Raw genomic sequence first — 26,189 nt, 5'->3', positions numbered from 1 at the left:
TTTACCTCACAGTCCAGAAATGTTGACATTAAACCAAACTGAAAAATACTCATGCTAACTTGCTGCCTTCGAGTCGAGATAAACAAGATGTGGAACATGCCAGTAACTGTCAGACCCAGTTCCATGATTTACTTCCCTCCAGATCAGTTCTCAGACACCGGTCATGAGAACCTGGAAAAGGGTTAGTATCTGGGGTTTTATGTGGGATGATTGCATTAAGTTAGGTAGGAGAATGACTTTGTTACTGTCATTATCTGGAGATTAAGTTTAGTTTAAGGAAATGTGTATGGGTGTAGAGCTGACAAGGGGGGAACTGCGATGGCTTTGATATGTCAACTTGATGATTCCCCAGTTATTCAATCAAATACTAATCTAGGTATTACTGTGAAGCTATTTTGCAGAGGTAATTAAAGCTACTAATAAGTAGACGTTAAAGAATTATCCTAATTACTCTAGATCTGCCCAACTCCATAAGCGACGTGTTTGTTTTTTTGAGACAGTCTCACTCCATCACCCAGGCTGGAGTGCAGTGGTGTGATCTCAGCTCACTGCAACATCCACCTCCCAGGTTCAAGCAATTCTCCTGTCTCAGCCTCCTGAGTAGCTAGGACCACAGGCACACACCACCACTCCCAGCTAATTTTTTGGTATTTTTAGTAGAGACTGGGTTTCACCATCTTGGCCAGGCTGGTCACAAACTCCTGACCTCAGGTGATCCACCCACCTCGGCTTCCTAAAGTGCTGAGATTACAGGTGCAAGCCACTGCGCCCTGCCAGTGAGGTGGTCTTAAAAGCTGAGGTTTCAAGACAGAAATTTCACCTGTGAAATGACAGCTTCACCCAAGCCCCTGGAGTTCCAGCCTGCTGCTGGCCATTGTCCCTTCCCACTGGCAGCCCTGTGAATTTCAGACGTGCTTATCCAGGCCCCACAATCACAGAGACCAGTTATTACTTTTGAGAAAGGCTCTCACTCTGTCGCCCAGACTGGAGTGCAGTGGTGCGATTTTGGCTCACAGAAACCTTGACCTCCGGGGCTCAAGCAATCCTCTGGTCTCAGCCTTCTGAGTAGCCGGGACCATAGTCATGCCATGCTCGGCTAACTTTACCTCTCCTTATTGGTTCCGCTTCTCAGGTTAAATCCTGACATTAACAATGAACAAGAATGTCCACAAGAGGGCTCCCCAGCTCCCTGACTGTGCATTGGAACGCGCAACTCAAGATATTTCTTTTAGGGAGAAAAATCAAGTAATAGAATATGGGACCTCTAAAGGTGCAGGTGGCAACCACAGCTTCTCATCTCTTATTTTTTCTGAGATGGAGTCTCACTCTTGCTCAGGGTGAAGTGCAGTGGCATGATCTTGGCTCACTGCAACCTCCACATCCTGGGTTCAAGCGAGTCTCATGCCTCAGCCTCCTGAGTAGCTGGGGGTTACAGGCGCATGCCACCAAGCCCAGCTAATTTTTTATTTTTTTTTGAGACGGAGTCTCGCGCTGTCACCCAGGCTGGAGTGCAGTGGCGCAATCTTGGCTCACTGCAACCTCCGCCACCCGGGTTCAAGTGATTCTCCTGCCTCAGCCTCCTGAGTAGCTGGGACTACAGGCGCCTGCCACCATGCCTGGCTGATTTTTGTATTTTTAGTGGAGATGTGGTTTCACCATATTGGCCAGGCTGGTCTCAAACTCCTGACCTTGTGATCCACCAGCGTAAGCCTCCCAAAGTGCTGGGATTACAGGCATGAGCCACCGCAGCCAGCCCCATTTTTGTATTTTTAGTACAGGCAGGGTTTTGCCATATTGGCCAGGCTGGTCTTGAACTTCTGACCTCAGGTGATCCTGAGGCCTGCCCTGGCCTCCCAAAGTGCTGGGATTATAGGCGTGAGCCACCACACCTCGCTTCATCTCTCACTTTTAAATAAATGTATTCTTCACGCCCCGTGTTCAGCATTACCCTAGAACAGTACTTTCTGCAACATTCAAGTTTTCCATTTGCATAATCCAATGCAGCGGGCATCAGCTACAAATGGCAGCTACCGGGCACATGAAACCTGAAGCTTGAGAAACCGAGGAGTGGAATTCATTCATTTAAGTCGGGTCCTGAGGTCTTCTTGATGCCCTTCCACCTTCCTGCCCGGAGCCCCTATTTAATCCTTTCACCTGCTTTCCCCATGAAGAGACCCTATGCCAGCTCTTCCCAGGACGGCCACCTTCACCCTGAAGTCCTTCTGGTCTCAACAATATGGCTGTGTACTTAGTAGCTACCATCCTTAAGATAATCTACAAATAGGCCTGCATTTGAAGTTTCTTCCAAACAAGGTGTCCAAACAAAGTCTCGCTCTGCCTCCCAGCTTAGACTCTCTGTTTTGACCCCACTACCCTGGAGGGACCGCGTGTGTCTCTTCTCTTGCCTTTGCCTCTGGTTCCCTTCCCAAGGACCCAAGAAAATGACCCCAATGGATCCTCATCCTTTTCTGTTACGACACCAAACCTTGGTTCTCAAAGGCCGACACCCTTTCGCCAGGGCCCCCTGAACCCTAAGGACAGACCCAGATTGTTCCAAACATACACAGGCACACAGAGTATTCTCATGGGTCACTGAGGCTTTTTATTTTGAGCACAAAACCACCGGGGATCTTGCCTGTGGCCACCCCAGAGATGACACGAGGCTCACATGACTCCAGACACTTGGTGGAAAGTGAGGCGAGAAAAACAATGATTTGGGCCAATTACACGACTGCAAAGCTAGAGCTGCCAACAGGGCTCCAGGGAGCCTGGCTTCTGTAGAAGTTCTAAGGAAGCGGTACGAACTCCACGGTGGTGGGGCGCTAACTAGCAGGGACCCCTGCAAGTGTTGGTTGGGGGCCTCGAGCTGCCTGAGCTGACACGAGGGGAGGGATCTATTTAGCCAACAGGTGACTGAAGGGCTTGCCTGCCCACAGCTTACTTGGCCAGGGGGTTTCTGAAGTTCCTGCCGGCAAACTTAGCCTTGCTGCCCAGCTCCTCTTCAATTCTTGGGAAGGAGAAAGGTAAAGAGATGGGGAGGAAAAAAAGAAGTCAGACCTCAAGTTTTAAGTTTTCCCATCCTAGATGTGGTCAAAGACACAGCCCCACTCCTGGGAAGTTGAGAACACAGAACTCTCCAGTTTGTCCACCTTCTTTAAACCCTCTAAACTTGTGCTTCTCTGAGAAGCCAGATATAGAAAAGTATTTAGTTCTCCTCACCCCAATTCACCATGCTAGGTGCCCTCCACCCACTGCCCCTTCTCCTCCTCTCGCTCCAGTGTTTCAGAGGAGCAAAGTAAAATGTCAGCATTGCCATTTCTTGGAAGATAAACATTCTAATGCTTTTGTTTTTTAAAAAATATTGAAGGGACAACAAATAAATGGCACGGGGAGAAAAGGCGAATGACCTTATTAAAAGACAAAATGTGTGAGCTGTTTGGAGAAGCCCCGTCTCTATTAAAAATACAAAACAATTAGCCAGGCATGGTGGTGGGCACCTGTAATCCCAGCTACTCAGGAGGCTCAGACAGGAGAACTACTTGAACCCGGGAGGCAGAGGTTGCAGTGAGCCAAGATTGCGCCACTGCACTCCAGCCTGGGCGAGAGTGAGATCCATCTCAAAAAAATAAAAATAAAATTCCCCAGCAAAAAAAGAATGGGAGTTTGAGGCTGCAGTGAGCTATGACTGCCCCACTGCACTCCAGCCTGAGTGACATGGCAAGACCCTGTCTCAAACAAACAAAACAACAAAAAAGCCCCGCGTCTACTCGTCACCTGCTTTTTTGTGTATGTTTGAAAATGTCCAGGATAGTTTTAATGAAGGGGTAATATGGGAGAACTTAGCGGGTGGGGGGCGGGGGGACAAGTCTCCTGGTGTTCAGGGGCTTCTCAAGGACACAGACAGGAAAGGGAGACCAGAACAGTCCCATAGCGCTCACAAGTGGAAACCCAGCCATGTGCCCTTTGGCCTTTTCTTCCTCCCTCCGAGCCCTGGCTCCACATCCACAAACAGGGGTTAAATGCGCTGAAACAGATCATATGAAGGAGCTCTCTGAAAGCTCTAAGAAAGTCATGGATCAGCTGTCAAAGGGGGGGGGTCCCATTCTTTCTCACCAGAAGAGGGCAGCACTGTGTGGAACAGGCTCCTGCCTCTGGTGGCGCTGCAGTGGGTAGGTGGGGGGGGGGGGGTGGGTCTAGGCCTAACTCTGTCCTGATGTAAGCCTGCTCAGGGCCTGGCTGTCCGCACTGCGCGCCTGCACCTGTACACGTTCCCAGAGCCAGGAGCTCCTGGGGGAGGGCAGTGCCTACACTGAATGCAGGCCCCCACCTGGTGAACCATAGGCCCCTTGTTCTCAGGAGCCCTCCTTACCTGAGGAGCTGGTTGTACTTGGCCAAGCGCTCAGATCGGCAAGGGGCACCAGTCTTGATCTAGGAGAAAAGAAAGGCCATTTGCTCATAGCGGACAGGCTTTGCAGGCATTTCTGGCAGGGAGAGGGTGTGATGTCAAAGAGAATTTTTAGAGGATCTGATGCTAGGAAAGTGGGGGCCACAACATACAGGCAGGGCCCTCACGCCCCCATTCTATTCAGGCTCAGAAACGGGAGCAGCAACTCAGGGGACATGAGCAAAACGGGGACAGACATGGAGCTTCACTGGTTTTGGGTCTTCCTAAGAAGTTGAGGTCAGAGAGAAGAAAGGAGGAGATGCTCATTCTTACCTGCCCAGTGCACAGCCCCACAACCAGGTCGGCGATGAAGGTATCTTCAGTCTCCCCGGAACGATGAGACACCATGACGCCCCAACCATTGGCCTGGGCGAGCTTGCACCTGGAAGCCAAGGAACAATCCAGATGGCATGACCCCATTTTCTGGTCCACAACCCCCAATGCCATTACCCCTCGGTGCCAACAGGAGAGCAGTGGAGGGGCTGTTAATGGCTAAAGCTCTCCATGCCTGGGCTTTGTCAAGAGCACAGAGGAGAACCCTCACCCTCCTCTGAACTCTTCCACCCCCAGGACCTTCTTAGCCCTCTTGTCATAGTTGAAACACTGGGTTCGGCCTCCCTTGATGGGAGGAAGATTAGTGTTCTCTGACAGAGCTCTTCATAGAATACAACTACTTGTTATGTTGCCCAGGCTGGTCTTGAGCTCCTGAGCTCAAGTGATCCTCCTGCCTTGGCCTCCCAAAATGTTGGGATTACAGGCCCCAACTGTTTAATTTAAAAGGCTCCTGAGTTCAAACACAAAACCTGTTAAAATTCCAAGGAGTCCTACATTCTCCCAGCAGGATTCCCCATCACCAGAACAAAAGGGCCTGTTTCTGATTCACAAGCCATAGCTGTGGGAAAGCTGCTTGCCTGGGAAGACACTTACGCTTGAAGAGACTCAGTCACAGAGCCAATCTGGTTGACTTTGAGCAGGAGGCAGTTGCAGGACTTCTCGTTCACGGCCTTGGCAATCCTCTTTGGGTTGGTCACTGTGAGATCATCCCCCACTACCTGGATTCCTGCACTGGCTGTGAACTTCTGCCAAGCTCCCCAGTCATCCTGGTCAAAGGGATCTTCGATAGACACCACTAAGGAAAGGAGGGACACGCTTCATCAGTGTGATCCTCCCAGTGTGCTCCACTGCAATGCCCAGCAATGCCCCCTTGACTTGCTGCTCGCCTGGCCTCACGCTGCCCAAAATTATAGGACAGGGATGGCTCCCCAACTGATCCTTGAAACAATGTGCCCCAACCTACTCCTGCAGCAGGGGACAAAAGTCACCCACAATCCTGGGTATCTATAGATCTAAAACAAAAAAAATCTCACTCTGTCACCCAGGCTTGAGTGCAGTGGCGCAATCATAGCTAACTGCAGCTGCGAAGTCCTGGGATCAAATGATCCTCCCACCTCAGCTTCCTGAGTCGCTGGGACTATAGGGGTATGTCAACCCACCCAGCTACTTATTTTTTTTGTAGAAATGGAGTCTTGTTATGTTCCCTAGGCTGATCTCAAACTCCTGGGCTCAAGTGATGCTGTTTCAGTCTCTCTAAGAGCTGGGATTCCAGGCGTGAGCCACCATATGCCCAGCCTCAAAAATTTTGTTTAAGACCTGTAAGAGGACACTTATTTGTCCAGGGTGGTTTGAGTTTAGTGCCACTGAAAATCAGAAAGGAGCCACACACTCAGAAGTGAGAAGACCTGAGTTTGGGTCTTGGCTCAACCTCGACCAAGTTATTTAGGGTAGTGGTTAAACACAGACTCTGGAGCCAGATTTCCTGGTCTGAATTCTTGCCCCACCATTTGCTGTGTGCTCTCGGGCAGATTATTCAACCAGCCATCAGTTTCCTCTCCTGCAGAAACGTGGTCACAGTCTCTATCCTGTGCACATACAGCGCCTAAAATGAATATTCCCAGCTCACAGGAAGCATGATACATCTCACTACCAAGTGGCTGTTCTGATTCTGAAGGCTTGGTTCCCTCACCTGTCTAATGGAGCACAGACTGCATCTGCTCCTCAGACAGAGATGGGAGATAATCGTACTGTGAACAACTTATAATGCAATGTCGCTGCTGGCACCCGAGCTCCTTAGCTACTCAAGAACCTCTGTGAAGCCCTGTGTATATGCACAACTGGGGGCAAACCCCCTGGCGAATCCCCCACGGGAGCCGGAGGTTCAGACACACCCTCCCCATCCCCTCCTTGCAGCCATCACCAGCCAGCCAGATGCTCCAGCTGCCCTGCTGCAGGTCAGTGGCAGGAAAGGGAGATGGCACTCTGGGAACACTCACCTGGGTAGTCCTTGATGAAGGACTTGTACAGGTCAGCCAGCTGGTCAGGCGAGATGTACCTGCTGGGGTCATCGGGAGACTTGAAGTCCAGGTCATACTTCCCAGACCTGAAGAACTCGGAGGCTGCTACGTCCATGCCGATGACCACCTTATCAGTGTAGCCAGCTTTCCCAATGGCAGTCTTCAGCAGCTCCAGGCCTGGGAAGAGATGGTGGCAACAGGTTTGGAAAACAGGTAGGTAGAGAGAAAACTTCCCTTCAACAGCTGCTACTCAGGGACTGTAACACAAAGATCAAGAGGTATTCAGGCCCCAACCAGGAGTTCTGACATCAGTCACGTTTTTTCTGCTTTGGGGCAAGAAACCATGGGTCAGAGCTCTTGGTGCATACGAAATGGGAAATTCAGCACAGCTTCCAAGAAAGCAGCCCTTCTCACTGACAAATGCTCCCAAATTTGGTGCCCAGAACAGCTGTCCTGGCCAAGATACAGTTACAGTAAGCAGCTGAGATCAGCTGTCCCAAGGCACAGGCCTTAAATAGAGAAGAAGCAGGATCCAAGAGAAAGCCCAGTGGAGGCAGCCTGGGATGGCAGGATCCTCCCGCCAGGCTGTGCCGTTGAGAGCTCAGGCTGAGGGTCTGCCGTCTATGGCTGAGCTGCCCTGCCAGCAGGACAGACAGACAGACACTTGGCTCCCCAAACTATTAGGTGTGGCTTGAGCCCAGGAGGCGGAAGCTGTAGTGAGCCGAGATCACACCACTGCACTCCAGCCTGGGCGACAGAGACTCCATCTCAAAAATAAAAGAAAAAAATAAGTAAAATAAAATGAAGCTCCCCTTTTCCTCCTTAAAACCGTTTGAAGGGTCTTGATCTTTACAAACCACAGGTGGAAAGAATAGATTTCCACAGTGGCAGGTGTGGGTGACTCCCCCACAGAGGGAGCTGGCACTGCAGGGCTGGGTGGGGGTGGATTCCCCAGCACCTTTACCTTCTTTATTCTCCAGGATGTTGGGAGCAAACCCGCCTTCATCCCCCACATTGGTGGCATCTTTCCCATATTTCTCCTTGATGACATTCTTCAGGTTGTGGTAAACCTCCGCTCCAATGCGCATGGCTTCCCTGAAGTTTGCTGCACCAACTGGGAGGATCATGAACTCCTGCATGGCCAGCTTGTTGCCAGCGTGAGAACCGCCATTGATGACATTGAACGCCTGGGGAGAGCAGAGCAGAGAAGCATGGCACCGGGTCCAGAGAGCCCCACAGGGCAGTAAGCCCCTCTGGTCCTACCATCCCCATCTAGCTCACAGATGAGCCCAAGACTTGCTTCTTGAGGAGCACCAGAGTGGCCAAGGTGGCTATGAAATGCTCACCAGGTCTCTGACTCATGTTTTTAGAGACAGGGTCTCGCTATACTGGTCTTGCCTAGGCTGGTCTCAAACTCTTGGGTTCAAGTGATCCTCCTGCCTCAGCCTCTTGATTAGCTGGGACTACAGGTGTGCACTACTGCAAACAGTTCACGCCAGGTCTATTTTGATAACTGCAAATTCATGATCACCAGGATAAACACTTGTGACTATGTCAGCTAATGCTCACAGCCTAGCAAGGAAAGTACTGCTGTCATTTCCTCCCCGAGCCGCCACTGCAGATAAAGGACCTGGGGCACAGGCAAGTTATCTGCTCAAGGTCACACTTAACAAGGGGCAGAGCTGTGCTGGGAGAGTCACATGTTTTAAGATATCAAGACACAGGAGGTCTCGGGTCCCCAACAGCAAGCTGAAACCCCCAACTCCTTGCTTGGGAAGTTCCAATAAACCACTCACCGGGACTGGCAGGATGACTTCAGAGTTGCCAGCCAAGTCAGCAATGTGGCGGTACAGGGGGACCCCCTTCTCAACGGCACCAGCTTTGCAGACGGCAAGGGACACCCCCAGAATGGCGTTCGCACCAAACTTAGCTAGAACAGAGGAGAACCAAGTGGAATGAAGTCATTTCTGACTCACCTTTTCTCCTGCTGTCCTGCCCTTAGGGTTGCATTCTGCACCATCTCCTCCCCCATCACACCTCCATTTCACTGTTACTAGAAATGCAAATAGCATTCCATGTGGACTCACCACTGCTTTTTCCCTCTAAGACAGAGCCCAACTCCGGCCAACTGTAGGAATTGCTGAATTCATTGTTAAGGAGCAAAGCTCTTCTGAGTAACTAAACTGACATGCTATTGTCCCTGGTTTTGCACCTGATATTCAAAAGTATGATTTCTTTTTTTTTTTTTTTTTTGAGAAGGAGTCTCACCCTATTGCCCAGGCTGCAGTGCAGTGGCAGGATCTCGGCTCACTGCAAGCTCTGCCTCCCGGGTTCACACCATTCTCCTGCCTCACCCTCCTGCGTAGCTGGGACTACAGGTGCCCACCACCAGGCCTGGCTAATTTTTTGTATTTTTTAGTGAAGACAGGGTTTCACCATGTTAGCCAGGATGGTCTCGATCTCCTGACCTTGTGATCCGCCCGCCTCGGCCTCCCAAAGTGTTGGGATTACAGGCGTGAGCCACCGCGCCCGGCCAAAAGTGTGATTTCTTAAGAGTGAAGCAAAGACATGGGAAGAGACCACAGGCTTAGTTCATCACTAAGATCATGGGCCTCTTTCCTGAAAGGTTTTAAAGTCTTCAGGAGACTTCATGATCTTTCCCAGTAAAGATGCCACCTCAGGCCACTCACATTTATTTTCTGTTCCATCCATCTCAATCATCAGTTTGTCAATCTTCTCCTGTTCTGTGACGTTCAGTTTCTACGAGGGAGAGGGGAGAATGAGGGGTTGGTGCCACTCTTATCTGCATAGCCTTTGCTCCCCTACCACGGAATCTGACTTTGGAAGTGTGTAAAATCAAAATCAATTCTGTGATGTTTGTTTTATAAGAAAAAGGGGAGGACAAAAATCAGTGGGGAGACAAAAAACTGCCTTCTGCTTGCTTTGATGGTTATCAGGCATTCACCCAACAGTGAAACAGAGATGGACGCTCTCAGACACAATGCTTTTGTAACAAAAGGTAAAGTCTACCCAGGGAGCCCAAAGTGACTTTATACCCAAGAGAACTGTCAGGTATGTGCTATGTAAACCACCGCTACTGAGGAACATGGCTTTCATAGGCAATAAATAAGCAAAGCTCACTGTTCACTCAAGCAGGCTGAGCCCTTGAAAGGCAGGCTCTGCTGCTCACTCTTGGCTAACCTCAAAGATGGCCAATCTTCATCCTCTGATGGGAGGCATGATTTCTGCTGGTAGTCCGAAATCACTTAGCAAAGCATCTAATGATGGATCAAAATGAGTTTTTGATGAGACTGTAAAGTAACAAAACTGACGTACTGAGAACTGGCTCAAAGTAATCCAATAAAAATCAGCATTACTTCTTAATTTTTTAATTTTTATTTTTTAAGACAGAGTCTCATTCTGCTGCCCAGGCAGGAATGCAGTGTCACGATCTCAGCTCACTGCAACCTCCACCCCGTGGGCTCAAATGATCCTCCAAACTCAGCTGGGACTATAGGCATGCACCATCAGCCTGGCTAATTTTTGTATTTTTTTTGTAGAGATGGGCTTCGCCATGTTGCCCAGGCTGGTCTCGAACTCCTGGCCTCAAGGGATCTGCCCACCTCAGCCTCCTAAAGTCCTCCTAAAGTGTTGGAATTACAGGTGTTAGCCACTGCACCCAGCCAAAAATCAGCATTCCATTTTAAACTAATATATTAATAAGAAGGCATTATTTTTATCTATGATGTTCTTGATATAAAAAAATGCAAAGAAAATCAACTCTGATCCCATCATGCTGTATTAGCAATTCGGTGTCTTTTGCAGCTTTGTCAAGGCATCACTGGAACAGGCAGGCAGTTACCTAAGCACAAAGCTTCAGAGGTCAATTCTCACTAACAGTTTGGTATGTTTCTCTAGGGGGTTAAGAAAATGTCAGGGGATCCTGCTCATCGTGTGAGTCACACTATGTAGGGGTATGAAGGGACAGAGAACAAGGTATGTGTGGAGGTGTCCAGGAGACTGGCAGAGGGTGGTACAAGAAATTTCATCTGGGGGTCGGGCAGGGAGTAATTACAGAGTGCCACAAAAGCCAGGCCTAAACCAACAAGTCAGGGACAGAGACAACAAAGGAACTCCTCCTTTTCCCTCGTGTACAGAATGAATTCACGGAGGAGAGGGACTAGATTCAAGAATAGATGGAGGCTGTGGCTGGGTTTGGACTGGGCCTAGAGAGCTTTGTTATTTTTATTTTTTGAGACAGAGTGTCACTGTTGCCCAGGCTGGATCTCCGCTTACTGCACAATCTCCGCTTACTGCAACCTCTGCCTCGCAGCTTCAAGCGATTCTCATGTCTCAGACTCCCAAGTAGCTGGGACTACAGGCGTGCACCAGCACGCCCGGCTAATTTTTGTACTTTTAGTAGAGACAGGGTTTCACCATGTTGGCTAGACTGGTCTCCAACTCCTGACCTCAAGTGATCCACACACCTCAGCTTCCCAAAGTGCTGGGATTACAGGTGCGAGCCACTGCACCTGGCCCAGAGTGTTTCTAGACAGGGGTTTTCAAACCAGTCCCACCTGATGAGTGCCACAGGCATTGCGGAGGGACGGGCCGAAGGGAGGGTAAATGAGCTAAAAACTGCTGAGTTGGGTGGGTTGCTGGGTCCCCAGCCCTACTTCACCTCCAGCAGCTCTACTTTTATGTTTGACATATGGAGATTTCCGGATTTTACTTAACAGGAACTCCACTGTTAAAGTCAGTACAATTATAGTAAATAATTCCAAAGTTCATGAGAAATCAGTCACCATGGACACTACCACAAACACCCCTGAGAGCCACTCTTAAAATCTGGATCTTAATTTCCCCAAAGGTCCAGAGAGTTGCAGGGGGGAAAAAACCTCAGGGCTCTAAGTGTCTCATTCTTCTGATGCAATTCCATCTGCTCCCAAAAGTGGGGTGAGGCAGCGGGCAGGTTAGAGTTATATCATGCACGGATTGTTCTCATGCGTGACAGGGAATCCAGTCGGCTTCTATAGCTCTCAGAATAAGCTCTTCCATAAACAGGAAAGCCCCTGGGCCTGGGAGACGCTCTGTTGGCATTAGACACATTAGTTATCAGGAGGCAGGTCCTACCTTGCTAACCAGGGCAGGTGCAATAGTTTTATTGATGTGCTCAACAGCCTTTGAGACACCTAGAAGGAACAATCAAATCAAATTACTGACATTAACTTTAAAAGCAGGCTTGAGCAGCATTGTTAGAGAGAACCACTGTTGAGGCCGACGCGGAAGCCCACCAAGGGACCTTCTCTGGGACCTCTTCCCCCTCTCCCCTTTCCCCCCAGAATCGGAGGACTTTCCGGCCCAGTCTGAGTGCTCCTACCTAGGACCCCAGAGGGTTAGAGCCACACAAACAGCAGCTGGCTCAGAGTGATCTGACCGGAGGTTAGTTTTCAAGACCATGCACTGGAAACACCAACTGCAGACTAAAGGCTGTTCAATCAGTTACCTGAGTGCACAGGGCTGGTGCCAGGAACTCATTAATATACTTAATGGGTCTGGAAACGCCTGCCCAGCAGAGGATGAAGAAGGAAAAATGAGAGAGACTCAGAAGAGAACCGGTGATTAAGGACTGCGAGTGAGAGACAGTGACGGGACAGGAAAGCGGAGGAGAGCATTTCAGGGGCCATGCGTTCAATCTTCCACAAACGCTTACTTACTGAGCACTCATTACCACCAAGGCACAGCATCATCCTGCTCCGGGTAAGTCCCCACGTACGCCATTAAACAACGGTCAAATGGTAACATGTTCGTGTGTGTAGAGTGCTTCTTACAGCATTAAAGCGGGACTGAACACCCAGCACCACCACTGCGACACCAGCCCAGTGTTTCACAACCTGATTTCATCATTGTCCCCTCCCTGTAGCCTTTTTGGAGTTTTCCGAGTCCCCCACTGAGAATGCATGATCTAGCCCTATGTGCTTTTCTGTAATTTGGCCACATGTTCTATCTCTAGAAAGGTCAATGTTGCAGACACACTAAGTCAATGTGAATACAGCCAGAGGCTGGCTCTGCCACAGGGCAGGGCTCCTGTGAGTCAGTCAACAGGAAAATCAGACTAAATGACACATCTGTAGCTCACCATTCAGAGTAGGTCATTGGTTAGACCTTCCCTGGATCCTTTCTAGCCCCTGCAGAGGCTGATGATCTCTGGAGGGCCCACAGAACCCTCCTGGGAGATGGGGAAACTTTTCTTTAGTTAACAGCCCCTGTTCTCATCCTTGGGTTCCTGTCCTAACCATGAAGGAGTATTTCGCAGACTGGGGATAAACTGCAATAGAAACAAGCATCGGAACTGTCGACCCAGAGCATGCGGGCTCAGGAACCCGGAATCCACACCAGCCTTCCTGTTCACACGGCGCTGGTGCGCTGCTTCCACATCATGAGTTCCAGGTTTACCTGCCAGAAACCTGCAAATGCAAGCGCCACCCAGAGGAGGACAGGACTGGGCAAGGCAGGGAGGCCATGGGCTGTGGGTTCTAAGGCTTACCCTTCCCCATATAGCGAGTCTTATCATTGTCCCGGAGCTCTAGGGCCTCATAGATACCAGTTGAAGCACCACTGGGCACAGCAGCTCTGAAGAGACCTGGATGAGAGGAAAAAAGATGTAGTAGCAATTCAGAAATCCAGTTCCAGCAGAATCCCAAGTCCCCTCCCGCCCACAGATGCATTTGTCATTAGGGAGCTGTTTCTTCCTCCTACCAACTGTGTGAATTAAATGCTCTGGGCTGTTCTTCATGCCTTTCACGTTTATGATCCTGTACTGCAGACCTTACTGCAAAGATGACTAACTCCTCTAAGCAGAAAGAAAGTGTTCTACAACAGAGCCTACATGCCACCTGGGGGTCTTGTTAAAATGTAGATTCTGACCCAGGCAAATATGTGTCCCTCACAAGCTCGCATTGGTGACCTGTGGATTACTCCAGCAGCACCGCCCAAGAGAAATCCAATGCGAGCCACACAGGGCATTGAAGATGTTCTGGTACTTTTTTTTTTCTTTTTTTGAGACAGTCTCGCTCTATCCCCCAGGCTAGAGTGCATGCTGCGATCTCGGCTCACTGCAATCTCCACCTCCTGGGTTCAAGAGATTCTCCTGCATCAGGCTCCCCAGCAGCTGGGACTACAGCAGCCTGCCACCACGCCCGGCTAATTTTTGTATTTTTAGTAGAGACGGGGTTTCACCATGTTGGCCAGGCTGGTCTTGAACTCCTGACCTCAGGTGATCTGCCCACCTCGGCCTCCCAAAATGCTGGGATTACAGGCATGAGCCACCATGCCCGGGCAGGTACTATATGGACGTTAAACATAAAATTAGGGTAATTTAACTGGCTCAGGAGGAGTATCTAGCTCATTTGTTTCAGTTTGGACAATGCTAAATGCTATTTTGGGGGTTCTACGCCCAACTGGATACTGGCAAACAGGATGGATGTGGGGGGAAGAAATAAAGATAATAAAATGCGCAGTTTAATAAATGTAAGAACTGAACCAAGTAATCTTGCAGATACTGAAACCAGCCATCTGGTGAAACCTATAGCTGTAACAAGGGCAATCTTTGGTGGAGGCAAAAGAACAGACGGTGTCAAGGAAGATGTTGCAGAGAAACCAAGCAGATATTTCTAGCAAAGGACCCACCAGCATTCCCTGCTGCACTGCAGTGTGTGCTATCAACAGGTCATACTTTCTTCTTGAAACCTGCCCTGGCTCCCTACATATCCACCCTGCACTGGATCAGGCAAAGACAAGATGAAAACAAGAGGCTTGGAGTCTACGGACTTTTGGTGATAATAATGTGTTCACGCATGTTCACCACTCTAGTGGGGATGCTGACAATGGGGAGGCTGCGCATGTGCAGAGGCAGTGGGTACTCGTGGGTTTATGGACCTCTGCACCTTCCGCCTGCTTCCGCTGTGAACCTAAAACTGCTCTAAAAAAGTTGATGAGACAGGGAGAGACAGATGAAAGGTTCTGAGCAAGTCCATCATTTCATGTTTTTTGAGAAGGATTAAGACACACAAGAGAAAGTTACATTCATTTCAATTTCAAAATGTCCGCCTCCCAACAATCTTCCAGCATCTGGGGTCTTTTGTTGCTTAAAGTTCATTAATTTCCAAGCAGAAAGTTCCACCCATTGACAAAGCAAACCACTCTTACTGGATGAAGGGAATTCTCAGCATCCTGTGAGAACCCTCAGGGTTCCCCATAAACCCAGTGAGAAACCCCACTGGGCTTGAGAGCCCACACAGCAAGCAGCCAAAGGCGGAACTCAGGCATTCTTTTGCCCAATGAAGTTGGGCCTCAAGGATCCTTTCTTCCCGAGGGGGAGGGGAAGATGCAAGGGGAAGGGAAAGGCTGGGGTTCCACTGCCAGGCCTCTGACTTACAGATGGTGACTCAGCTCTGACTGGCAGTTCTCTGTGAGTTTAGCACCACTGAGTGATTCTGCCTGAAGCTCCTTTGCCAACCTCACCCACTCTGTCCATCGCGCCATGTGCTGGAGGTAACACAGAGCTACAGAGGCACTAGATTTTCTCTTAAAGGAAGGAGTTTCACCATTCTCTTAATTTTTTCATAAGAAAACTCCTCGTATGGGGATTCACAGCCAGGTAAAAATGGGAGCCTCCGGACTATTCCGAAGCTCACAGGTAAAAATTGTCCTTGATCCTGGCTGAAGACTGATTTCTAGACAGAGATAAAGGTGCTACATTCACGCCTGCTGTCCCTCCCATTATCAAGAGATACCATCCTATCACACCGTATCTCCGCATTTGGTCACAGCAAGCTGTCAGCCAACACCTAGTGATGGGCCCTTTTAGGGACAAGGTCTTATGGTATCACCTTACTTCCTTACCTCACTGACTTAGGAGCCAACTTATGTGGTTTTAAGCCAAGGAGCTGGCAGGGTCAGGTAGGGTGGCTCACACCTATAATCCCAGCACTTTGGGAGGCCGAGGCGGGCAGATCACCTGAGGTCAGGAGTTCAAGACCAGCCTGACCAATACGGTGAAACCCCGTCTCTACTAAAAATGCAAAAATTAGCCAGGTGTGGTGGTGCACGCCTGTAGTCCCAGGCACTTGGGAGGCTAAGACAGGAGAATTGCTTGAACCCGGGAGGCGGAGGTTGCAGTGAGCCGAAATCATGCCACTGCACTCCAGCCTGGGCGACAGAGCGAGACTCCATTTCAAAAAAAAAAAAAAAAAAAGAAAAAAAGAAAAAAAATAAGCCGAGAAGTAGCAAGACACTGGCTCCATGCCTAAAAATCCCCCAACCCTCGCAGTCAGGAATCACAACCTACTAGCATGTGCAGACAGAAAGAAAAGCTTTAACAGATTTTTTTCTTTTTGCCTAAGGCTCCAGCATTTGTAGAAAATTTTTAAAATGAAGCATGGTGGAAGGAACCATGGAAACCAAGGAGGTGGCACATACCTTTTGAGGTGAAGAGATCAACCTCAACAGTGGGATTCCCACGAGAGTCGAAGATCTCCCTGGCATGGATCTTGAGAATAGACATGGTGAATTTCTGTAGGAGAAACACACAGTTCATGTTTTCCATAAGCCATAATGCTGCATTTGCTCACTCATTCAAGGAATCACTTCCCAGGTTCGTGAACCAGAAAGAATCAGCACTGGACTAAATACTGGATGTAGGAAAGCTGGCTAGGGTGGGGGAAAAAGCCTGCTGGAAAGCAGTGGGAATTCTCCTAATTAAGTAGTTAGGGCCTAGCTCCGAAAGGCCTTAACCTGATTACGCCTAGTGTTCCATTATTGGACGCTAAGGGTGTGGGAGTTATTTTTATCCAACTGCTCAAGTCATTGCCAAGGTCTGATTTTTCACAAAAAAGATTTGCAACCTTTGGCATAAATGGGTTAAACCCCGGCAACTGAGGTCTTGTTCTGTAAGCAAAAAGAAAAAAAAAAAGAGAGAGAGAAAAAGCCCACAAATGTGTGCGCCCAGGGAGAATCAAATCCAAATAGAAAGACGAATGTGTTGCTAGACGCAGAGCGGCCCAGGAGCTGTCTGAAACTGGCTATTGTCATGAGTGAACAATGAGGGCTGGCATGGGAATGGAAAGGAAACAAGAAAAGACATGAAGGTCACAAGCAAAACCACCTAGGGCGAGGCCAAAAAGAGGGTTGGGTGGGACCAGGGGAAAATCTTGCTTGCAGCAGAATTAAAACAAAATAGTGAATGAAGTTTGGACATAATTCTTCACATTAAATTTGAAGTAGCAGCAGAATATTCACTTAGTAGGTATTTGATCAGAAATTCTGTTTGGAAGTCAGGAACAATGAAGTCCTTGGACCGTGTGATCTTGGCTACTGCCGCTTCCTGGGACTTTCCAATTTCAAAGTACTCGGGTCTTCAGTATCGTTATGTCATTAATGATAACATCTTTATTTTATTTTAATTACTTTTTTAAGAGATGGCGGTCTCACTATATTGCCCAGGCTGCTCTCAAACTACTGGGCTCAAGCGATCCTCCCCTGCCTTGGCCTCCCAAAGCATGCTAGGATGATTATAGGGGTGAGCCACCAGGAGCAGCCAATAATGACATCTAATTATTTCTTCCCAAGGGGGTTTTATAATTTGTAAATAGAAGGATTCTTTGAACACCAGGATACTTCAAGGGAAGGGGCTTCCTTTAACACCACCTTAAAAAAAAAAAAAAATACAAGAATTTGCAGCAATGAACAACAAATAGCAATTCCTCAAAGAAAAATCCTTTCTTACTTTTTTCCTTGGCACTCTCCAAAGAAACTAACTGAACAACTTATAGAACTGAGATGGGTGAGAGGAACTTAGTGTTTAAAGCCATTATCTACCTGAGCTCCCCTCCAACATCTTCTGTGGAATGTCCTGAGGCGGCAAATGGCAGATTTTTAACTTTCAAAATTATTTACTGAAGTCATTTCTGTGGCTTTGTTGTCTATGTAACAATGGAGTTTTATTCATTAGCCAAAAAAAAGGTATTTAGTTTTTATCTACTAGGTTCCAAAAAGGCAAGTTTGTTTAAACATATTTTTAGATTTAATTTTGCGTTTTGGCAAATTACATACCCGAGTAACATTTCCATCACTGCGAAAGTTATCTCAGGCCATTTCTAGTCAATATCCCCCTGCCCCATCTCCAGGCCACCACTGTGGTATACTTTGTGTATTTCAGTCATACTTTTAAAGGCAATTTTATTAGGGCACCTCAGTATTTTTGTTTTCATTTTAGTGACTTAAGACAAAAGTCTTAGGATGTGAAAAGAAAGTGTAAGTGATTTTGTTTATTTTTTGAGATGGAGTTTCACTATTGTCGCCCAGGCTGGAGTGCAATGGCGCCATCTGGGGTCAGTGCAACCTCAGCCTCCTGGGTTCAAGCGACTCTCCTGTCTCAGCCTCCCGAGCAGCTGGGATTACAGGCGCCTGCTACCACGCCCGGCTGATTTGTTTTTTATTTATATATATATATATTTTTTTTTGAGATGGAGTCTCGCTCTTTCGCCCAGGCTAGAGTGCAGTGGCACGATCTCGGCTCACTGCAAGCTCCGCCTCCCGAGTAGCTGGGACTACAGGCGCCCACCACCACACCCGGCTAATTTTTTTGTATTTTTAGTAGAGATGGGGTTTCACCGTGTTAGCTAGGATGGTCTGGATCTCCTGACCTCGTGATCCGCCCGCCTCGGCCTCCCAACGTGCTAGGATTACAGGCGTGAGCCACCACGCCCGGACCATTCACAGCTTTTCTGGCTGCCTGGATGGAACCCCGAATTAGGGACACGGTAAATGAATGGAGCAGTCAGGGCCCGGGTGGGCCTGAAAGGCAAGCGAAGCAATGGACCCTACCGCCCAGAGAAGTGCACAGAGCAGGGGAACACTGAACAGGAAGCTTTCTTAAAATATATTCTTCTTGGCCTAGCACGGTGGCTCATGCCTATAATCCCAGCACCTTGGGAGGCCGAGGCGGGCGGATCACCTGAGGTCGGGAGTTCAAGACCAGCCTGGCCAACATGGTGAAACACCGCCTCTACTTAAAAAAAAAAAAATTAGCCGGGCATGGTGGCGTATGCCTGTAATCCCAGCTACTCGGGAGGCTGAGGTAGGACAACCGCTTGAACCCAGGAGGCGGAGGTTGTGGTGAGCCGAGATCGCGCAACTGCACTCCAGCCTGGGCAACAAACAAGAGCAAAACTCAAAAAAAAAAAAAAAAAAATCCTTCTTAAATCAGATCAGGGCCCGACTTTTGGTGGCCAGCCGGGGAGCCGCTCTTGCCCAACTTGGGCGAGTCGCCTGGAGGGCTTGCAAATCATCTAACGGCTCTGCTGCAGGTTCCTCAAGAAGAGGTGCCTTCTCGGAGTTAAATGAGTCACCGCTTACTGGGCAGAAGCGCGGGCCGCGAGCGCGGGCAAGAGGCGGGGGCTGCTGGTGGGGGAGGGGGCCGCAGCCTCGTGGGCATCTCCACTCTCGCCGCCCTCCTCTATTTTAGGAAGGGCCTGGCCTGAGTGGCCACCGCCGCTAAGTCTGCGTCTATCCCAAAAACCTTACACTTGGCTACGATGGAAAAGCAACTTCCACTCCCAACTCCCAGTGTGCTAAGCGGCTCGCGTGTGCAGCTCCCGACCTTCTCCTGACAGTGACTCGGCCCCGCAGTCGGTAATCACGTGTTGATCTGCACTTTCCCCTCCAAAGAAATCGGGGGCCCAAGCACGTGCGCCTGGCACTGCGCCCCCGCCCTGGGCCTCGGGGTGGGGGGGGGGCCAGTTCCCATCCAGGGAGGCGGCTCGCACGCGCCCCCGACCCCGCCACGCTGGGCCTGCGAGCGCGCCACCTCTCTCGCAGGGAAAAGAGCCCCGCAAGCCCAGAAAAGCCCTGCGCCGCCAGCCCGTTGCTCAGCACTTCCCCAATCATTACCTAGCCGCTGGGTCTCGTCGCTTAGGAGAGGAAGCTGAGGGTGCTGCAGACACCGAGGTGAACGTAAAGCCGGAGAGGTCTGCGTGCTTCGGGTCCCCACAAATACTGTCCGCGCCGCCCGCGCCGACTTCCTGCCTAGCTAAGGCGAGCCCCACCCACTTCCCGCCTCCGGGACACGCCCCCTCAGCGCCGCCTCGCCATTGGTCGGGAGAGCCGTCACTCATTCCTTCACCTCCCGGAAAGGGGCGGGACTGCGGCGGCTGCAGCAGCGGAAAGGGGGGTGACGACCCGCGGACGTGAGGCGGGCAGATCTGGGGGGGGCCCCGACTCCCCGGCGGCCATGTAGTGGTGCGGGCGAAACTCTGGCCCCAGATAGGACCGGTGAGCCGAACTGGGGTGTGCGGAGCCGGGGCTCCAGGGGATGGCCCGAGGCGGCGTGGCAGGCATGAGAGCTCGGGGCTCCGTCACGTACTCCGAGTGCCACACGCACTCAGCGTCGCTCTGGGGCCGCACGTCCGGCCCTCGACCTTGCTGACGACTTTGACGGCCCGCGCCTGCCGCGGCCCTCCTTCCCCGCCCTTCCTGCCCCGCGCCGCGATCCGAGAGACCCCGTTGGCGTAGAGTCGTTGAGAGGCTGCGCGCCTCGGCGCCACTCCGGGGTTGAGGCGCTGGCCCCGCCGCAGCGCTGCGTGTCCGGGGCCACGTGCGCCGTCTGCGCCTGCGCGCTGCCCTCTAGCCGCGCCCGTCCGGCCGGGCTCCGCCGGGCACCCGCCAAGGTGACCCTGTCCCTTTCTCTCTGCTGCGGTGAGAATCAGGCCGAGACAGCCAAAGGAAGGTTCACTTTCCTTTAATTCTACTTCATATTTTTTGAGTGCCTCCTAGGTGTCCGGCGCGCCCCCACGTGCTTCCCCAGTGTTAATTCATTCTCTAGCCCGTGTCATGTTGCATCTGAAATTTCACATCCCTCTCATTCCCATCTAGGGAACTAGATCAAACCTACTTGGATTCTTGTGAACCATTCGTGTGAATTATTTGGAACTGGAATTTCACACAGACCCGGGGAATTTCTCAAAGTTCAAGACGGGTCATATTCCATGGAATATGGAAGGAGTTGGTGGAGTGATTTCACCTTTCTGATCAAGAACGGATAGCCATTAAAACTCAGCTCCGCAATATATCCCCCCACTCCAAGGGAGGGCTGAAATGATCACTTCGTTTTCTGTTACGGCTACTTTTATATTTTTCAACATTACTGCTGGTCTGTAAGAGAACTAAAACATCTGATTTTCCTCATTTCCTTGTAAAGAGGTGTTCAAATATGTACTTGAATTTAATTATTTCTTCTGCTCAGCTGCAAAAACTGCTTTTCTTCGTTAACCCCTAGCATTTTTACCCTCTTAGCTACTGACAGGTTTCCATGGCGTTGGTTAAAAATGAAGGCCTATTGAGACCATAGTATTTGCTTTCCAGTGGGTAAAAAGCAAGAACTTTAGGATTAAATTCAGCAAAAAAAAAAAAAAAAAAAGTAAAATTTTGCAAGCAGAGTTTGTGATTTCACCAGCAATACACTAACGTTTTTGGCTACTGAAAACCACTATCCCCAGCCCCATGACTCAGCAGCTAAATCAACAGCCAACATCTCCTACTGGTAAGGACTCAAAGAAATCAGGCATTTGGTACTCACTTTCAGAGCAATTCTAAGGCGTGGCCCTGAAAAGGCTCCAGACAATCTTATTTTACGTTAAAATGGTTAGAGAGATAAAGATACTCTGCTGTGGCCAGAACCAGTAAATCTAGCAGGAAATCAGAGGCAGAACATGATCCCAGGCTGCTGCCTTTGCAAGATTCTTGGAGGCTGCAGCACCACATTCTGAGCCAGCACTTCGACCTCACATTGTAGCTAAAATGTTAATGATTACTAGAGATGTCCTGAAATCTTTTTCGAAATTCACAGGCTGCCAAATGCCCTCCCTGTTTCCATAGCTCCTTAAGCTTTGTTAGCAGGCTGTGGGGTTCACATTTGCTTGTAGTCAGCACAAGGGCATCGCATTTAGTTATCCTCACTTGCTGTAAGCTTGTTGAGCAGTTTCATTGGCGGTGGTGGGCAGGTGGGGAATAACTGTCCAAAGTTGTAGGAATACCACACCTTGAAGCACTGTAGGTAACACAGGCATGGTGTCTGCACGTGGCCAGGATCAAGGAAAAGTGAATCTGCTACGACCTATAACTCGCTTGGATTACTGATTCTCCCTGTGATACGTGTGTAAAAACCTCTGGTCAGCTTGAGAAGGTGATCTTTGTGAAAGAGGGTCTCCAGCCAGATAGGGAACTTCAGGGTTGGATAAGGAGCTGTGGGGAGCTAAGATACCGGATGAGTGCAGAAGGGGATGTAGGTGGATGGTCCCTCCTCATAACAGATCATGAGGTTTTGGTATTTGTTCATCACTCTATTTCACGTACACCAGAGACATAAAGCATATATAAATCTGTGTACCCACATCCCGCTTAAGAAATGGAACACCAGGCCGGGCATGGTGGCTCACACCTGTAATCCCAGCACTTTGGGAGGCCGAGGCGGGCAGATCACGAGGTCAGGAGTTCAAGACCAGCCTGACCAACATGGTGAAACCCCGTCTCTACTAAAAATATAAAAATCAGCTGGGCGTGGTGGCAGGCGCCTGTAGTCCCTGCTACTCAGGAGGCTGAGGCAGGAGAACCACTTGAACCTGGGAGGCGGAGCTTGCAGTGAGCCGAGATGGCACCACTGCACTCCAGCCTGGACGACAGAGCGAGACTCCGTCTCCAAAAAAAGAGAAAGAAATGGAACCCTAGAGTCCAGGCTCGGTGGCTCACATCAGTACTCCCAGCACTTAGGGAGGCCGAGGCAGGAGGATTGCTTGAGCCCAGGAGTTCCAGAACAGCAGAACAGCCTGGGCAACATGGAGGAGAACGCAGTCTCCGTAAAAACTAAAAAATTAGGCAGATGTGGCACATGCCTGTAGTCCCATCCCAGCTACTAGGGAGACTCAGGTGGGAGGGTCACTTGAGCCTAGGAGGTTAAGATTACAATGAGCTATGATTGTACCAGTGCACTCCAGCCTGGGAGATAAAGACCTGTCTCAAAGGAAGAAATGGGGCCGGACATGGTGGATCAGCCCTGTAATCCCATCACTTTGGGAGGCTGAGGTGGGTGGATCACCTGAGGTCAGGAGTTTGAGACCAGCCTGGCCAACATGGTGAAACCTCATCTCGACTAAAAATACAAAAAATTAGCAAGGTGTGGTGGCACATGCCTGTAATCCCAGCTACTCGGGAGGCTAAGGCAGGAGAATTGCTTGAACCCAGGAGGCAGAGGTTGCAGTGAGCCAAGATCACGCCATTGTACTCCAGCCTGGGCAACAAGAGTTAAAAAAAGAAAAAAAAGAAAAGAAATGGAAAGTTAAAAAAAAAAAAAAAGAAAAAAAGAAATGGGGGCCGGGTGCGCTGGCTCATGCCGGTAATCCCAGCAGTTTGGGAGGTCAAGGCGGGTGGATCACCTGAGGTCAGGAGTTCAAGACCAGCCTGACCAACATGGTGAAACCCCATCTCTACCAAAAATACAAAGATTAGCCGGGTGTGGTGGTACATGCCTGTACTCGCAGCTGCTCGGGAGGCTGAGGCAGCAGAATCATTTGAACCCAGGAGGCAGAGGTTGCAATGAGCCAAGAGTGTGCCACTATACTCTAGCCAGGCAACAGAGCAAGATTCCTTCCCAAAAAAATAAAAAATAAAAAAAAGAAATGGAACATTAGTAATGTCATTTAGGTCCCCTGTATGTTCTTTGACCCCAGAGGTAGCCACTATTCTAAATTTTGTGTTTTATTATTCCCTTGCTTTTTTTTTTTTTTTTTTTTTTGAGACGGAATCTCGCTCTGTCGCCCAGGCTGGAGTGCAGTGGCTGATCTCAGCTCACTTTAAGCTCTGCCTCCCTGGTTCATACCATTCTCCTGCCTCAGCCTCCCGAGTAGCTGGGACTAGAGGCACCTGCCACCACACCTGGCTAATTTTTTGTATTTTTGGTAGAGACGGGGTTTCACCGTGTTAGCCAGGATGGTCTCGATCTCCTGACCTCATGATCCACCTGCCTCGGCCTCCCAAAGTGCTGGGATTACAGGCATGAGCTACCGCGCCCGATCTATTCCCTTGCTTTTTAAAATGATTTTTTTTTTTTTAGAAGGAGTCTCATTTTTTTTGCCCAGGCTGGAGTGCACTGGTGCAATCTCGGCTCACTGCAACCTCTGCCTCCTGGATTCAAGCGATCCTCCTGCCTCAGCCTCCCGAGTAGCTGGGATTACAGGTATCCACTACCACGCCCGGCTAATTTTGTATTTTTAGTAGAGGCAGGGTTTTACCATGTTGACCAGGCTGGTCTCAAACTCCTGACCTCGTGATCCACCTGCCTCGGCCTCCCAAAGTGATGGGATTACAGGCATGAGCCACCTCACCCAGCCTATTTTATATTATTTTATTTTATTTTGTTTTATTTTCGAGACAGAGTCTCTCTCTGTCACCCAGGCTGGAGTGTAGTGGCACAATCTCGGCTCACTGCAACCTTTGCCTCCCGGGTTCAAGCGATTCTCCTGCCTCAGCCTCCAGATTAGCTGGGATTACAGGCGCGTGCCACCATGCCCTGCTAATCTTTTGTATTTTTAGTAGAGATGGGGTCTCACCGTATTAGCTAGGATGATCTTGATCTCCTGACCTCTTGATCCTCCCACCTCAGCCTCCCAAAGTGCTGAGATTATAGGTGTGAGCCACCGCGCCTGGCCATATTTTATTTTTAAATATATATTAAAAAGTTATAAGTACGGAACACTTCACAGATTTGCATGACATCCTTGTGCAGGGCCCATGCTGATCTTCTCTGTAGCATTCCAATTCTTTTTTTAGTATATGTGCTGCCAAGTCATGCTAGGTTGGCATTCCTCAGGGTGCCCAAATGAGAGGAGTAAAGGGGAGGTGATTAAGCAAGAAGGCCCAGGGGAGCTGGGGAAGCCAGGAGCAGGCACCCTGGGAGCAGAGTTCCCCTGGGCAGAGGTCATGAAGGGGCACCCAAGTGAGAGCCGAGGGAGAACAACTTCTGGAAAGTCTGTCTCAGCAGGCATCAGAGGAAAGCATCTCTGTTTGGCATCAAAGAGCTCAGCATGGCCTCCCTCAGGGCCCCAGCACCTTTATCTTTGGGATGGATGTGATAATAGCCTCAGGAGGAGGTCGGTAGTCTGGGAATTACTGCTTCAAGCTGGAATGGATACCTAGAAGGCACTAATATCCCTAAATAGTACCTGCAGGAAGTTATCCAGCCAGTTTTCTTTTCACGTGTCTCCGTTGCCTCCCTTTTTTTCACAAAATTCTTAAGGTTGTTGCCGAGGTTCTTTTTTTTTTGTTGAGACGGAGTTTCACTCTTGTTGCCTAGGCTGGAGTGCAATGGCGCCATCTCGGCTCACCGCAACCTCCGCCCCCCAGGTTCAAGCGATTCTCCTTCCTCATCCTCCCTAGTAGCTGGGATTACAGGCATATGCCACCATGCCCAGCTAATTTTGTATTTTTAGTAGAGACAGGGTTTCTCCATGTTGGTCAGCCTGGTCTTGAACTCCTGACCTCAGGTGATCCGCCCTCCTTGGTCTCCCAAAGTGCTGGGATTACAGGCATGAGCCACCGCGACCGGCCGCTGAGGTTCTTAAGGTTGTCACAGCGTCACTTAGAGGCAGGAGTGCCGGCCCCTGGGACAGTCCTTGTCTTGAGAGGAGGAGAGGTCAGATGACAATTGCTGAGTTCCAGATGGAAAATGAGGACCAGAAGGTAGTGGTCCCGCGTGATTCAGGCGCGGGGAGCAGGGTTTCACCACGCCTTCAGGCACACGACAAGATAATGAGAAAATTCTCCCTGCATCTATCACAGACTAATAAAGTTGCTGGGCCGGGCACAGTGGCTCACGCCTGTAATCCCAGCACTTTGGGCGGGCGAGGCAGGCAGATCATCTGAGGTCAGGAGTTCGAGACCAGCCTGGCCAACATGGCAAAACCCCATCTCTACAAAAATACAAAAATTAGCTGGGCATGGTGGCACATGTGTGTAATCTCAGCTACTCAGGAGGCTGAGGCAGGAAAATTGCTTGAGTCCAAGAGGCAGAGGTGGCAGTGAGCTGAGATCGTGCCACACTGCACTCCAGCCTGGGCAACACAGTGAGACTCTGTGTCAAAATAAATAAATAAATAAAATAATGTTGCTGAGGCCCTGTTACCTGCCAGACACCAGGATGCTTGTACATATAACTCATTTAATCTTGTAAGCAAGTCCATGAGCACACTCCGTCTGATTGTCTCCACTTTCCAAGGGGCAGAGAGGCAGCAGCTGCTGGCTGAGGTGCCAGAGGACCAACCCACGCAGCCTGGTCCCCAGTCCTC

The 26,189-nt window shown here is 49.8% G+C and overlaps 1 protein-coding gene and 1 non-coding gene across 2 annotated transcripts; both read right to left on the bottom strand.

The window, feature by feature from the left end:
- Window positions 1–2,579: 2,579 nt before the first annotated feature.
- On the bottom strand, window positions 2,580–19,862 carry ENO1 (enolase 1). Its single transcript, NM_001132989.1, is given in 12 exon segments — window positions 2,580–3,007; window positions 4,370–4,428; window positions 4,718–4,826; window positions 5,372–5,573; window positions 6,775–6,972; window positions 7,760–7,982; window positions 8,592–8,725; window positions 9,486–9,555; window positions 11,929–11,987; window positions 13,343–13,438; window positions 16,276–16,369; window positions 19,747–19,862. Coding segments are annotated over 11 exon segments (1,305 nt in total). The 5' UTR covers window positions 16,361–16,369; window positions 19,747–19,862; the 3' UTR covers window positions 2,580–2,937.
- Window positions 19,863–24,586: 4,724 nt separating this feature from the next.
- LOC112131020 (U6 spliceosomal RNA) lies at window positions 24,587–24,697 on the bottom strand. The gene has a single exon (XR_002913178.2). It is a non-coding gene; the product is annotated as a U6 spliceosomal RNA (small nuclear RNA).
- Window positions 24,698–26,189: the final 1,492 nt, after the last annotated feature.

This window comes from Pongo abelii, chromosome 1, assembly GCF_028885655.2.
Source record: "Pongo abelii isolate AG06213 chromosome 1, NHGRI_mPonAbe1-v2.0_pri, whole genome shotgun sequence".
Classification (NCBI taxonomy): domain Eukaryota; kingdom Metazoa; phylum Chordata; class Mammalia; order Primates; family Hominidae; genus Pongo; species Pongo abelii.
Note: the sequence above shows the minus strand (reverse complement) of the source record. Positions and strands in the feature narration are given on the sequence as shown.